The 15,158-nt window shown below is 47.6% G+C and overlaps 1 protein-coding gene across 2 annotated transcripts in view; it reads right to left on the bottom strand.

The window, feature by feature from the left end:
- Positions 1-6,337: 6,337 nt before the first annotated feature.
- The window catches only part of LOC149370083 (monocarboxylate transporter 12-like), a 28,879-nt gene continuing 20,058 nt past the window's right edge, over positions 6,338-15,158 (bottom strand). For both annotated transcript variants that reach the window (XM_089559839.1, XM_089559847.1), the window contains 2 exons: positions 8,207-8,745; positions 6,338-7,690 (listed from right to left, as the gene is read on the bottom strand). In XM_089559839.1, coding sequence (XP_089415965.1) covers positions 7,524-7,690; positions 8,207-8,745 — 706 coding nt within the window. In that variant the 3' untranslated portion in view covers positions 6,338-7,523. The remainder of the gene's footprint in view (positions 7,691-8,206; positions 8,746-15,158) is intronic.

Raw genomic sequence — 15,158 nt, forward strand, 5'->3', positions numbered from 1 at the left:
TAGACAAGGTGTCAGTAGGGAACCCGTGCTCTAACCTCTGAAGGGCAGATTTTGAATCAGGATGACAACAGGTTGAGCCCGACAAGACCCTAACTTCCATAAAGCGGCCTCAATAGCCACAGTTTCGGCCGTTCTGGAGGATACGACAGCAGAAATGCATACAGACCACTTCAGGCCAAAGAAGGAATGTAAAAAGCCGCTGCGCTAGCTTGTTTGACCTCGTGCACAGAACCATCCGTGAAAATTTGAAGATGGCGGACATACTCTTTTTCCAAATGTTCAAGTATGAGTGAACGCGTTGCTGCCAAAGGAGAGCTGCGCTTTGCGCTCACATGGGGAATTGTGACCTTACAGTCGAGGGTTGCAAAAGACCACGGTGTTTTGAACCGTTTCCTTTGCCTCGGAACATTAAGACCTAAAGAACTAAGAGTATTAAGTGCCAAGTAGGCCTTCGACTCATATCTCTTGCAGAGACGCTGGAGAAGGGATTGCCCAGCTACTTTCTCTCCTAGGCGGCCAAGATGCAGTAGTAGCCTCTGTGAAGTGACAAGGTTAACGGCTTCGACAGTGACTCATGAAGTACTGCCTTGCTCGAAGCTGCCTGAGAAACTCCAATGGCTCTTCTTAGGCCCTTTCTATGGAAAACTTCGAGACGTTCACGCTGTAATGCCGAGGGGGAAATTAAAGGCAATTGATACATTATGCGACTGATTACCAGCGCTTCATGAATTGTGACCATTGAAGAAGGATAGTTTCCCCATTTCTCAATAGCAATTCTACGAAGCACATTGAGAATCGAAGATAGAGAAGAGACAATCGCATCGACAGCTTTTCACCACTGTAGACGGGAGTCAATAATGACGCCCAGAAAATGCGTGCGATTTAACTGACGGATGCAAGAGTGACCAAGGTCTATCCGCAACCGCGCTTGACGTCTTCCTACACCTGGAAACAGAATAAAGCAGAATTTTTCCACTCATAGAGACAATCCAACACCCTTCTCGTAGGGACAGTACCACCTTGCAGATGCAGCCGTCCTGGAATATTCAAATAAATCTAGGTAGAATAGGCAAAATTAGGTAAATAACCAGAGCTGAGGCGACAGTAGGTCGAACAACGTCTTCGTCTTCCTACTAGGAACTAGGAAGCGCACAAGATCCCACATGATATATCAGAAGCAACCTCGTGGCATGCACAGTCACGTATATGAGGACTATTGTGATAGTCTGTCCGTCTGAAGCAGAGCACACCTCAAGCCCATTCGGTCCACAGCCACTGTAGCCTTGTCACCTAGACCAAGAAAGCAGTCATTATTGTACACCCTTAAGCTGAACGCTCTTTGTTGGCCTCCACCCTTTTGCCCCATAGGTGAGTACCGGTAAGATACAGCCGCTGTATACTTTTCTCTTGAGGGACATTGGTAAACTGCCATTCATGATCTGAGAGAGCCTGCCAAATGCGCTCCACCCCATTCTTATTCTAGTTATTTCCCTCTCATGATGCGGATCAGCGGCCACTACCTGACCTAAGTAGACGTATTCCCTTACCACTTCCAATACCTCATTACCACTCCACTGATACCTCCTACCTATCCTGTGTTATTGTGGTCACTGTTCCTGTTTTCTGAGATGAAAGTTTTCTGCAAAATGCACTTCATCGATAGCTGCTTGAGCGAATTGGGAAGTTCTGGCCTAAATAATTGCTGAGGCAGTCCCTTATGTCTGACTGTTGGGTGCTTGCATAAGGCCTGCCGACGGGCTGTGGATAGTCTTCTGATTCCGTAGCTAAAACAATGGCACCCCACGAGTCATCATAAGCTTCTGAATGCTGCTCACAGAAGTTGTGCAGCACGCATGCTGTGAGGGCAACGGTAGGCACAAACTTATAATGAATGTCTGTGCGCTTCAATAAAACACGCCAACGCCCCTTCAGCCTGCCAAATGCCTGCTCCACAACATTCCTCGCAGTGCTGTGGTAGACACTGAAAGACTCGGCTTCTTTTTAAAGCCTCCCCGTATAACCTTTCAAGATCCAGGGCAGGGGGGGATACGCAGGGTCAGCGAGAAGCATGAAGGGAAGAAGCTTCCCCTCTTTGGCATCAGCTGGTCACTGTTCTTGTACAGCGTCGACATTTTCAGTGCTGTGGAATCATGTGCACTGCCTGGCGCAAGGCAGGAAATGCTGCGAAACCTGAATGAAAAAAAAAATTGGGATACACTTCAAGACAAAGAACATTTTGCAGGTTATTGTTTACACCATGTATTGGATGCTGGAGCACGGCTTGCAAAATAACAGCAATAAGTTCATATGTGAATTGCTCCATAGGGAAGCAAAATCAGCCAGCAGTACAATATATAAAAATGGAAATAGACGTAATTATAGAATATCTTGAAAAAGCAAAAACAAGCTGTAAACCACACAGAATTGCATTCTATAAACTTTGCGACATCACTGCCATGAAAAGTGCCGCTGGGAACTTCCACAGAAATCGTGCCGAGCTCCTTTCTGCCATCTTTATATTTTTTTTGCTACAGCTAGACCCTAACTGTAGGTTATACAAGCATTGCATTCCTATAGCTTGTTTCTATTTAGGTTAAAAAAGACTAGTACTTGTTTAAACAATATAGTTCACAAGAACACCGCTAGACTGCCAAACAGGCAGTGTGCTGAAAGTCTGTTCTGAGATTTTAAAGGCAAACAGATTACTTATGGCTGTCCCACACAGCTCAAATAGAATGAGATACATGCTAGTTAATCATGCTAAGGATATCTTAGCACACAAGAATGTCAAGTTTGAAAATTCATCATGCTTTTCCTTGCACAAAAAAAAAACCACCAAAATAATTATTTAGTTTCAAATCTGAGAGTTATTTGTGTGGAGCACTTAATCAGCATTCTTCATTACTATTTTCCTTAGCCTTAGTCGCTTTGGGACGTTAAACCCCATAAACCATAAACCAATCATTACTATTTTCCAGAAGATTTGAGTTAATGTTGTTGTATACAAACAGCAAGAAAGCTTAGTTTAAATAATGAATAAACAAGCACTTACAGTCCACTGTCGTCCACAACTGCCTGCATGTTGTAGGATGCCCACAGTTTGCGATTTATAAAGTCTCTGTAGCCTTTTTTTGGCGCAGTGATGGGAATATGGGTGCCATCAATGGCACCACATATCTGTGGGATGTGGCACTTCTCGCAGAAATTCCTGGCAATCAATGTGGCCTCTTCTGTTGATGGCAGGTAGATAAATTTGCTTGCCAGGTGGTTTCTTACGGTATTGCAGAAGAGGTACACATATTTCTACACAGTGCTCTTGTGAATTCCGAACTGGTTTGCTACCACTCTGTACTCGCAGCAGCTAGCCAGCTTGTACAGAGCAATAGCAATTGTTTTGTCGACTGGCACTGGCTCTCGCACATAATTGCAATCCGGTGACACAAACGAAGCAAGGGCAGCAACCAATTCACAGAAATTTGCCCGTGACATTCTGAAGTTTTCCTTCCAGTCACCATCATCAAAATTTGAGCAAAGAATTTTGTCCCACCAATCACTGCCCCTGCTCTTCATCCACATGCGCCGCTTTGGTGGTGGTGCCAGGGATTCCAGTCCTGCAAGATATCTCGTGTTACCACTTTGACGCACACAATTTTTTTTCACTACCCTTTCATGAATATGCAGAAACTGCAGACCGTGGTGCATGCATGAACCACAGTCCTAAGGAACGAGTGGCACAAAAGATGCCATGATGCTACATAAGGTATTCACAAGCACAAACTCTGTTGCTTGATTTTGAGTATTTCCAATTTACTTGCAGGTGGTTTTTGTTGCAGTTATTAAAAATAATCATGTATAAAAGAGGGATGCATATTTCTTTAGGTTACTCCAGCTTACTTGAGTTTATGAACTTATGCAGCACTTATCAAAATCCCGCAACGTTATATCATTAGTTTTACGCACATGTCCTTGATTCCTGCTACCCTAAACCAAGGAGCAATTTACGAAAATCTTGCGACTGATGAAGCGTCATGAAATAACGATAATTAATTTCACGTACTGCGATCATTTACTGCCACGTCACCATGCTGTTGAGTACTACACCAAACACAGGATAATGTATTCCCGAAACAGCGCAGCACATATTTGGCAACGAGCTGTAACGGCACTTCCGCGCTTTTCGTCTGTTCACACACAACTATTAAAACTGATGCAGCCGCCTGTATCTGGAGATATGTAGCTTGAGATTTTACACATGCCACATCAACCTCTATATTAGTTTCTGCACACCAGGATTAGCGCGTACAGGCACAGAAAAATAGATATTAACGTACCATACATCACGGCGACTTCATGGTGGGACCAACCGGCGGTGAGCGGTGCTCGGCTGTTCGACATACTGCGTATACGTTGGCAGCGAGCCCGGTAATGAACCACCGCGGCAGACAGCAGCAAATTGTGCACGGTTATCCATGACATCAAAAGGGTCATGAAATAAAGCTGATGGAGATTAAGGATTGCGATCAAGAGAGCAGTCGACACGGCCATCGCGAACGCGCGGGAAAACTCGGGCCAAGAACCGGAACCGGAATTGTCGGAAGCTTGCACGATAACTGCGAACCTCGACGCTAGGTGCCGCTGCGATGCTTACGCGCTTGAACCGAGTTCATGTAGACACCAAGCGGGGCGAGTCAGTGGCGAGTCGCGTAACCCGACGCTGACTCGACCCGGTCCTGTCGGGTTCATGTAAACAGGTAGAGGGACGCCGTTGTGAAGGGCTCCAGAAATATCGACCACCTGGGGTTCTTTAAGGTGCACTGATACTACACTGTACACGAGCCTCTAAAATTTCGCCTCCATCAAAATTCGACCACCGCGGCCGGGATCGAATCCGCGTCTTTCGGGTCAACAGCCAAGCACCATAACCACTGAGCCACCACGGCGGCCCTAAGGCAGATTAAGTATAACCCACAGGCTGCAGATCCAATACTATTGTCTCTAATAAAAATAACAATCTGTAAGGTGCACGTTCTTGTGTTGGTCGAATATGAATTCAAATATAAGCCCTTGGGAAACCTATAGACCCAATATAAATTTCTATAAAACCAAAAACCTTTTCTATTTTTTTTTCGCTGGGACATCGCATCAGAAATGTGTTTCATGGTGCACCAAAACGCAGAATGGGGGCGGCGCTTCTGTCGTCGTGGCAGAAACGAATCCGACGTTCGTGGAGTCAAGTTCATGACGCGTGCGCAAACCACTGTTTCCGAAAACGTCTTGTCGCACGCAAGGTAGCTTTCAAACACAGTACACACATGAACCATATGAAATCAGTGATGAATACGTCACGGAAACAACGTCGTGCGCTCACTTCTTCGCGATCGCTACAAGCATCGCAAAAACCGCGAGGTACTGCTACTCGCTGTTGTCGGTGAAGATCCTAGAGAGAATTAGCAACTCTTAAAACAATCACGGACGGTTTCAAATGAACACTTCAGGACACCGCCACCACTGACGTTTTGAATCGGTTTCAAGACCACTCCCTTAAAACAGCGCAACTCACTGCAGAACTTAGCATGAGGGAGAACTCTGGCTTTCTGCATGCACACGACGCAGTTCGCTGTAGCTCTGAAAACTGGTAATCACCACCATCTAGACCTTGGTTTGCACTCCTCTTCCTAGACGGACGTCTTTGCTCTGGCAAAAGAGAAAAAAAGGGGCCTGTGCGCCATATAAGAGAACAGCCAATGGTTGAAAACCACAAGAGATGCTTGTCCGCACAGCCGTACAAAAGTTGGAAGTAGACCAACTTTGTGTGAAAGCCTCTCGGGGGTTCCGCACTGTGCAAAGCGGTCGCCGTCATGTGGTGCGGAAGACGTAAGGTTGGGCGACATGGCGCCGTCCACTCAAGCGGTGCCGTGCGCCTCACTACCAATTCGTCACTCCCGCTTCACACAGCCGCAAGTTCAGAGTGAATGATTGGCGCACGAGGCTTCTCATTTGATTCAAAATTCTCGCAGTGGAACAAACATACAGTTGAGTAACGAAATGCAGAAAGGCATTCTTCCGGGCTAGTGGGTGTGATTCTATTCGTGGGGCCAGCTTGAACATTGGGACGTATGTGTTCTGAGTGTCGGTAGCAGCGGAGGTGGCTCAGTGGTTATGGCGCCCGACTACTGACCCGAAAGACGCGAGTTCGATCCAGGCCGCGGCGATAGCATTTCGATTGAGACAAAACTCTACAGGCCCGTGTTCTGTGCGATGTCAGTGCACATTAAAGAACCCCAGGTGGCCGAAATTTCAGGAGCCCTTCACGATGGCGTACCTCATAGCCTGTAGGAGAACTTTTTGACGGGTTAGTTGGTGCATCGTCTTGAAAGAATGTCGTACGCCAAAAAAGGACGAAACAGAAAGGAAACACAGAACAGGAAAGAGGCGCACTTTCCTGCTCATAGCCTGAGTCGCTTTGGGACGCCAAACCCCGTAAACCGAATCAAATGTTCTGTGAACATATGATTCGTGTGTCTCCTTGTTGTGAGATACTGGAAAACTTCCATTCATTATCTAGAGGAACCTGCCATATTCGTCCCACCCATTCTCATTCTTCTAGCCAGCTTATAGCGAACGTGTAAGAAAGACACAGGCGAGACCAGTTTTAAAACGAAGCGAATGGTCCTTCCATAACTGAAGCTCACTGCAGCAGGGCACGAACTGCTCACTGAAACCTGCGGGTAACGAAAGAACAAAAAACAAACGTTGCTTGAGGTATTGAAGCCTGCAACCAAGCCAGGAGACAAGGCTTTCAAACTCATGGTAGCTGTGGAGGCCGTCGTGACTGGATAAAGCAAGTTGCAATACAGTTAGCGAAATAAAATTTTGTTTTTGCGAAAATTCATTGCTTTTGTTAACATTAAGGTTGTCTTAAAATTAAATCTTTTAATTGCTGAAAAAATACACGCGCCTATGCATTTATTAATTTAAAGATATCGCTTTTGCTTCCTACTTTTATTTGAGCTCCATTTGCTCTAGGTTGATTTAGGTGGCAATTGGTTCTAGACAGCATTAAAACCTTAGTTTGGCGACCCAATTCTTTGTTGCTTATCTTACTGTGAGAGATTCTTTGCGTTTAAACACGTCCAAGCGTCATTCGAAACCAGAGAAGTTGGGTTTAGTGGGGCCTTTTCTGTCTTAACAATGAAAAAAGAAGCTGCACGGCGTGTTTATGCGATATTTCACTCGGTGCTTAACATTTGTAAGCTAACTTTTTTTTTATGACTCTCGACACGCAGCAGCATGCATCCCCGTGTAACAGCTCTTTCATTCCCAAATGGTGTGTTTCTGCCCTCCACAGGCCGCAGCTTGCTGGCTGATAGAGAGAGAGTTGAGACGCGCAGATTTATTGAACACCTATATATGTACATAAACTGAGGACGATATGACTCTCGCACCATATGAAACATACTCCCTACATAACACACTGTCGTCCCGTGGCCCTTGCAGCCGTAGACTTGATAGAAATGCAAGCATCAGGACTCTCCAGTCTTTTGCTTTGAGCGATTTTTGGTGTGGGCGGCCTTTCTTTGCAGTGCTGTAAAAATATGAAAGACGAAGAAAAGAAGAGAAGAAGCTAAGCTGGTGACTCCAAGCATGCGGTAGAAGTTGTCGTATGACCCTGCTGCGTCCCTAAACAGCCCTGAAATATGTGGAAGCAGAAGGGAGGGAAACAGTGAAGGTCAGTAGCAATAAAACTCTGGAACCGTACCGTTTATTACTTTATAATTCCCTTTTGTTTGTACTGCAAGCCCGCATCTCACTACCCACTGTTCAGCAGATTAGGTCAGGAGAAAACTCTAGAAGAAAGTCTTGATAGTAATTTTAATTCGAGGCGTGTGGGATAAGACGCACTCCATGCGAAAACTTTCGTTCACCTAGGCTAGCGCTTGCTGTGTGCATACACTACAGCGCATACTATACTGAGCTGCTCTTTGTATGCCATCCAAAATTTTCGCCAAGTAAGCTTTTCAATCTACTTTTGACTGTGTTTGGGCAACTGTCACTAGTGCAGTCAGTTTCATTCCCGTACCCGTACTAGCTCCTCTAAGCCCTTAGCTCAGCTTAGCTGGGATTCCCTGCATAATCGTATTAAACATTCGCTCTTTGTGATGATACCGGTAGGGAAGGATGGTATCCAGTGTGCTTGTGCACTCACCTACTATCCATGGGCTCAGTGAAGCCGGTAGTACCATGGCGAGGCCAACCAGACCGCAGCAGGCTGCCGTCCGTTCGATGCCCAGATATGACGCAATCAGCACGTACTTCATGCAGAGGATGTACCCCTGTGACACCCCCAGCACGATTGACAATGCAGCCAGGAATGGGTAGCCGAAGACGTGGGGCACAGCCGTCATGGCTGTACACAGCACTAGAAAGTTGAACGCGTAAACAGGGCCACGGAAAGAGGGCAGCAGGTCGGACAGCGCCGGCAACGCGATGCGACCCATTAGCTCGCCCACAGCGAAGAGGGATATCAGCTGCTTAGCTGCGCTCAGCTCGATTCCTTTGTCGATGGCGTAGTCCACGATTGTCGTCGTAAACTCTACGCATATGTAGTCCCCAGCCAGGATGGTGATTAAGAGAACGTAGAAAGCCGGCATGGTGAATAACTCCAAGGCTTGTCTGAAGGAAGCACCCTCTCGAGTTTCCGACTTGTCTGCTTCCAGTAGAACTGAGCGTTGCTCTGGCTTCCTACTGCGAAGGAGAAGATACGTTTCCTGTAACCTAGGAGACACTGTCGCGCCCAGTCCACTGAGAGCGAAGAGAAGATTCTGGGCGTCCGAATGCGCGCATTACCCCGTGAACTTTCTACTCTACCCCCCCCCCCCCCCCCCCCCCTTCTTAGAAGTGATGACACTTCTGCGTTTCAGTGGGCGAGCATGACGGGACAGACACAGCTTTCTTTGAATTGTCATGATAGCCTGTTTGTCCGTCTATCACTTGTTTCCTTTTTTTTGTCCCGATAAAAGAAATTGCATTTAAGGCAATGGCTGGCGTGATATTTTAAAGGTTCGGCAAATGAATCCTTCCTAAAGGAGACAGTGTAGCGGATGTTAAGGAGTGATCGTTGAAGAACTGTACAGCTCTGTTTAAAGTTGTATCTACGACTCAAAATCGCCCGTGTGACTGCAAGATTACGCATGGTGCTCAGTATAAATCATGAGTAGATAGGTAATAATCCATGAGTAAAAAGCTCGTTAAATGCTGCTTCTCTTGGAGTCGCGTGGTACTGTTACTGGCATGCTTATGTTAACGAAAGCCTGGGACGCAAAGGATACAGAACATTTATCGTAAGGGAATAGAGGCGCCAGTGTTGCCATATACTTATAACATCCCGGCTTCTATATTGCCTCTGATCCTTATCCCGTGGGCGTCGGATACGAAGCGCTGTGCATACCGAAGCAAAAGGATATACTCCCTGTCGTGTACAGACCTCTGCTTGGAAGTGTTACTTTTAGAGAATTTCTTGGATGATTTGTCGCCTCTTTTAAATTTTATAGATATGTTCTTAAACCGACGGCGGTCTAAATAATCACGGCTTAAGACACTGAACTGTTGCTAGAGAGCGATTAACGATTTTAAAACGCAATAACTATCGCAATATTACAATGTCTTACTCGCCCTAACATTCTACGGGGTTTTTTGATCAACAGGTTTCTTACAAGTGCATCAAACAAAAGTATACTTCATATCCTCAGCTGAGACATCATTGAATACTTTTCTTTTTTAATATCTAAGCAGCATCGCTCATATCCAACACCCACTCAGGCCGAACTCATGTACCGCCATATATCTAATGGCGAGGTAGAAACTTTTACATGAAACAGTTTGAACATTGGAGCATCATATCTTTCCTTGAGGAAACTAACGAATAAAATTATCATTTTGAAATATTTTGAAAGGACAAAACGTGTATCTTTTCTAAAGCGAACATACCGTCCATATAAAAAGTCGCGCAACCAATGCATTACCAGGGATCTGTTAAGCTCATAACCTGGAAAACGATGTCGAAAATTCGCACACTCTCGTGATGCAACTAAGATGCTCGAATTTAAAGCGTTTAAGAAAATGTCGGCGTAGACACTCAAGAGTGCTTACGTGTGAGAAGGCGTAAGCCCGCCCACTCACTCTGTAAACGCAGACGCAGCGCGCTGCGGCATGATGTAACCCGATGCCATGCAGTTGGCGATTTCACGTCTGCATGGCTCTACGTATCAGCTGCAGCGACGCCCCCGCACCCATTTTGATCTGCTTCGTGAAGGCAGTCGTCGCCCAACCGCGACTCGCACTCTGCATTAAGGGTATGACGCGGCAGCTAATGGCTGAATGACCATATATGCAGAATTTGTCTTTCCCTAATTAACATTCATTGATCCCTGGGAGTCCTCATGCCACTCCTGTCGTAGTGATCCAGCGGTTAAGCGAAGCGCCACTCCCCTGGGATGGCAGGTGCTGCCGCCTGTGGAATCTGTTTGATACAGGTTGCTCTTCCAGAGCAACCTCACACGGACAGTCATTAATTTAATCGCCATCCGCCATGTCGAATGTTGACGCCATATTTTTTGGATACCATCGAGCGTCGCTACACACACACACGCACAGACACGCGCACGCGCACACGCGCACACACGCACACACACGCGCGCACATACACATACACACACACAAACGCACGCACACACAGGCACGCATACCTACATACGCACACGCTCTCAGTGTCACACACACACGGATTTTTGCTTAATGGTGAAAGTAAGTCTTCTGCCTTAATAAGTAAATAGGTCTATTGTGAGACTGAAAACGCCCGGAGCAGGCTTTACTGCCACCCGCAAGAATGGTCTTGTGATGAAGTCGAAGATGGGCGATGATGATGAAACAGAGAAATAAAGATAAGGCTGACGCACAATCCTTACTCTAATTGCCCTCCCCCCCTCCCCTTTCGGACGAAAGCGACCATCGCGGTTGCGAGTTAGAGTGATAACGGGCGACGGGCAAGAGGCATGAGGCGGGACACGTGCACGATCTCGATGCCACGGCAGCGACCATCAGTAAAAGGTGAAGGGGATGCGACATGATAATTAACAGGGGACATTTGTTTAAGCGCTGTGTAGAAGCGAATATAGCTGCTCATAAGTTTTGCACTTATGCTGTGCAGAGCTGTCCAGTCCTCACCACCAGGGGAATAAGAAACTGCACTTTGGGTAAGGCCATAACTTCGTTTCCGGGTGGCCTGGCAAGCTTCCGTGTTCAGTCACGCAAGTTCGTGGCAGTGTGCGATGCTGGAAGTATAGTATTCGTGGGAGCGTGCTGAAGAGACGACGGGGACAGAACATAAAATATGCTTCCATGACGATGGTAGGGGATCGGCCGTAAACAAGGAAAAAGAGAGAGTAACGGGTTGTTGGTTGCAGCGCAGTATAGTAGGCAAAGGTAACAAATTGGAGCAGGGAGTCCCAGGAGGTATGGTAAGGTTAAATATTGATAGAAAGCATGCCGGAAAAGGTCCGACGGAAGCGTTTTGTGATTCCCATGGCTTGGGGCTGATAAGCAGATGCTATTTTGAGGGTGGTAATCGAGGCATGAAGAACTTGCTCCAAGACGGCGGAGAGAAAAGTCTTGGCACGGTAGCTGCGAAGAACGCGAGGGGCTCCGTGACGCATAAGAAAAGGATACAGAAAAGAATGGGCGATTTCGGCAGCGGAGGCGGAAGTAAGAGTAGCAGTTTCTGCATACCTGGTGAGGTGATCCACGGCGGTGACTACCCAGCGATATCCCGCAAGTGTCAACGGCAGATGTCCGTATGGGTCGGTGCCGACTACTTCGAACGGAGTGAATGGGCAAGGAAGAGCTTGTAGGAGGTCCGGAGAAGAAGATTTTGACCGTTTACAGCGTTGGCAGGGATCACAGGAGGCGACGCATTTTGCAACGCTGGCTGAAGGGTCCCGCCAGAAGTAACGGCCTTTAAGGCAATCATAGGTAATCTAGAAGCCCAGGCGACCAGTGGTAATGTCGCTGTGGAGCGCTTGCAACAGCTCACGGCGTAAGGAATGGGAAAGAACAGGCACCGAGGAGTGGCCGAGAAGGTTGTAGTTGCGCCGGAGCAGCGTGCCATACTGTATCGTGGAATTGGTGAGTTGGCGGCGCAGTCACGCGTTCTGAGGCTGCATAGCACAGGTGAGGTGATCGATGAGCTTTCGGCAGTAAGTATCGATCTGATGTTCGGAGGCGAGACCTCTGGGCATGGATGGGGAGACGAAATCAATCGGGGTGGCCATCATGACATGAGACGGGGTATCCTCAGGACGGCCTGCGGACGAAGGAGGCGACTTGAGTGGGGGTGGCGGCGAAGTCGTTGGACAACGGAAAGAGCGTCGGCGTCGTTATGTTGTTTGCCAGATTTCTAAGTGATATTGAAATTCAATTCTTGGAGGCGCAGAATCCAGTGCGTGAGCGGCCTGGATAGATTTTTTGAGGTGGACTACCAGCACAGATTATGATGGTCCCTTAGGATCATGAAGTGTCGGCCGTACAGATAGAGGTGAAACTTTTGAACCGCCGAGACCACGGCGAGGCACTCTTGTTCGGTGATGGTATAGTTATACTCGGCTGGAGTCAGTTTACGACTCGCGTAGACAACAACCTTTTCGACTGACGAAACTTTCCGCTCCAAAAGCACAGCTGCAATACCGTGCCAGCTGGATCGGTGTGCAGAAGTGTTGAAGCAGACTCATAAAAACCGCAGAGCGTTGTATCGGACGTCAGAACCTGTTTAACTTCTCCAAATACTGCTCTTAATCGGCAGATCAGATGAAATTAGATCCGGCAGTCAGAAGTTTGTGTAGATTTGATGCGATAGACGCGAAGTTGCGGATGAAGCGATGGAGGTAGGGTGCCAGCTCAAGGCAACTGCGAAGCTCATTGGCACTGGACGGACGTGGGAAATAAAGACCAGCCGCAATTTTATCGGTGTCGGGCCGTATACCACCCTTGCTGACGACGTGGCCAAGCACTTTGGAGGAAAAGTAGTTTGGAGGCAAAGATGGTTTTATTTTTGAGTTTAAGGCCAGCCCCCGCGTGCACGGTTAAAACTTCATCCAGCTGTTTAAGATGGTCAGAAAAGGTCGATGAAAAGAAAAGCGGAAACTAGCAAGATGATAAAATGGCGGCTCCGCCTAGCGGAACCTACATTCAAACCTACATTCCGCAGTACGCGACCGAGACCATATCAGACCACGGAGGCGTCCCTAACCCAAAACTAAACGGCCCCATAACGAATGCAGAGGTGTGTGCAGTATTCCATCCGCTGAGCACCACCTCAGCATCCGGCCCCGATCGTGTCCCCAACAGATCTCTACGCAACCTGGATGCAGGCTCGAGTTAGGATCCTTACCGAATATCTTAACCAGCACCGGGAACAAGGGACCTTGCTCCACAATGGAAATACGCTAAGGTCGCTTTCATTCCAAAGCCAGGCAAACCACTCGACCTAGCCAGTCTGAGCCCCATCTCCTTAATTTCATGTGCAGGCAAGCTCACGGAGCATGTCATCCTCAATAGTCTAAATAGATTCATGGAGCAAAACTACCTCTTCCCTCCCACCATGCTTGCATTCAGGTCAGGTATGCCCACCCAGAATGCAATGCTTCAACTCAAAGAGGAGGTTCTAAATCGCGAATTCCCACATCACCAAAGCAATGCTGACACTTGACATAACTGACCTAACTAAAGGCGCTTCATAACCTCTACCCGCCTTCCACCCGTGCCGCTTATGTATATGCGGCAGAATATTCTCACCGCCCTGCCTTCGCAGTGGGAGTCTCGGATAATGCCCCAACCTCCTTTGTTGCGCGATCCTCGCAACGGTAGCTCAACCAATCGAGGCGGAAGAAGCCGCCATTGCTCTGGCAACTGCACACACTCAGGCTGAATATATTTTCTCAGACTCAAAAACAGCGATTAGTAGCTTCGCTATGGGCCGAATCCACGGACCCGCTTACCGTATCCTCTATTCATCACACCTCCCCTACGCATAAACAGCATCATATGAGTTTCAGCGCACTGTGGACACCTCGATAATACAGCCGCCCATGAATGCGTCCGAGCACTCGTTAACCGGGCAGCGGATGGTCTACCTTCCTTTCGCAGCGCGTGTGAATGCGTGCTCACCAGCAACGAAATTACTTTACACCACCGCAATTCCCGCCTCAGCTACCCTCCCCCTCACAAATCCCTGTCCCAGGCCGAGCAAGTTGTTTGGCGTCGATTACAATCAAGCGCTACGCAGACCCATTATCACAATTCCCTAATTCATCCAGGTGACGTTTCACCCCATTGTCGTCTCTGCTCGTGCCCTCGAGCACACTTGATTAATGTATATTGCAACTTCCCCAACAACCCTACTCCCCCCCTTTGAGGGGGCTGAGGGACAGGAGCGATTGTAGGCTGCTCTGCGCAGCTCATGGCCGGAAGACCAAATTCGGATCGTGCGCTGTGCCATAGGTGTAGCCGAAGCCCACAGACTTTCGGTCGCCTAAAGCTGCCTGAGGGCCCACAGTCTTCCTCTTCCTCAACCCGACGCCCCCCCCCCCCCCACCTGACCCAGTTCTTGGAGCAAATAAAGTTATTTCCTCCTTCATCTCCATCAGCACGAACGTGCAGTTACAATTCAACTTTGGTGAGCAGCACTGCTTGACGGTGATGTTGAACAAATGCCCAAGCCCATTTCTTTGTTTTCGTTTCAAGCAGGATATCATTAACTCTGACCAGCTCTGCTCTATTTTTGTCTCATAATAGTACACCGATCAGTATGCTTTCATGGCACGTTTCGGAGTCCTCAATTTAAGCTCGTCTTTTCGTCAGCCCCCAAGTTGCTGATCAGTGTCTGCGGTCACAATCCGTCCTAAGTAAATGTGAGATTCACTTACCATTTTGACTGCTTTGCTGCCTTTTGTAATCTGTTATTCTCATTCGACACTACTGGAAATTAATTTTTTTCAGGCAAATTTTTTCAACCACCGTTCTGATTTGATTTGCCTGTCTAGGTCCTCAGTCATCTTCTGCAGTTTGAACCCTGAGCTACTTATCAAAGAAACAACATATGCAAATAG

The sequence above is a fragment of the Amblyomma mixtum genome, chromosome 1 (assembly GCF_055824585.1).
Source record: "Amblyomma mixtum isolate Tamu chromosome 1, ASM5582458v1, whole genome shotgun sequence".
NCBI lineage: Eukaryota > Metazoa > Arthropoda > Arachnida > Ixodida > Ixodidae > Amblyomma > Amblyomma mixtum.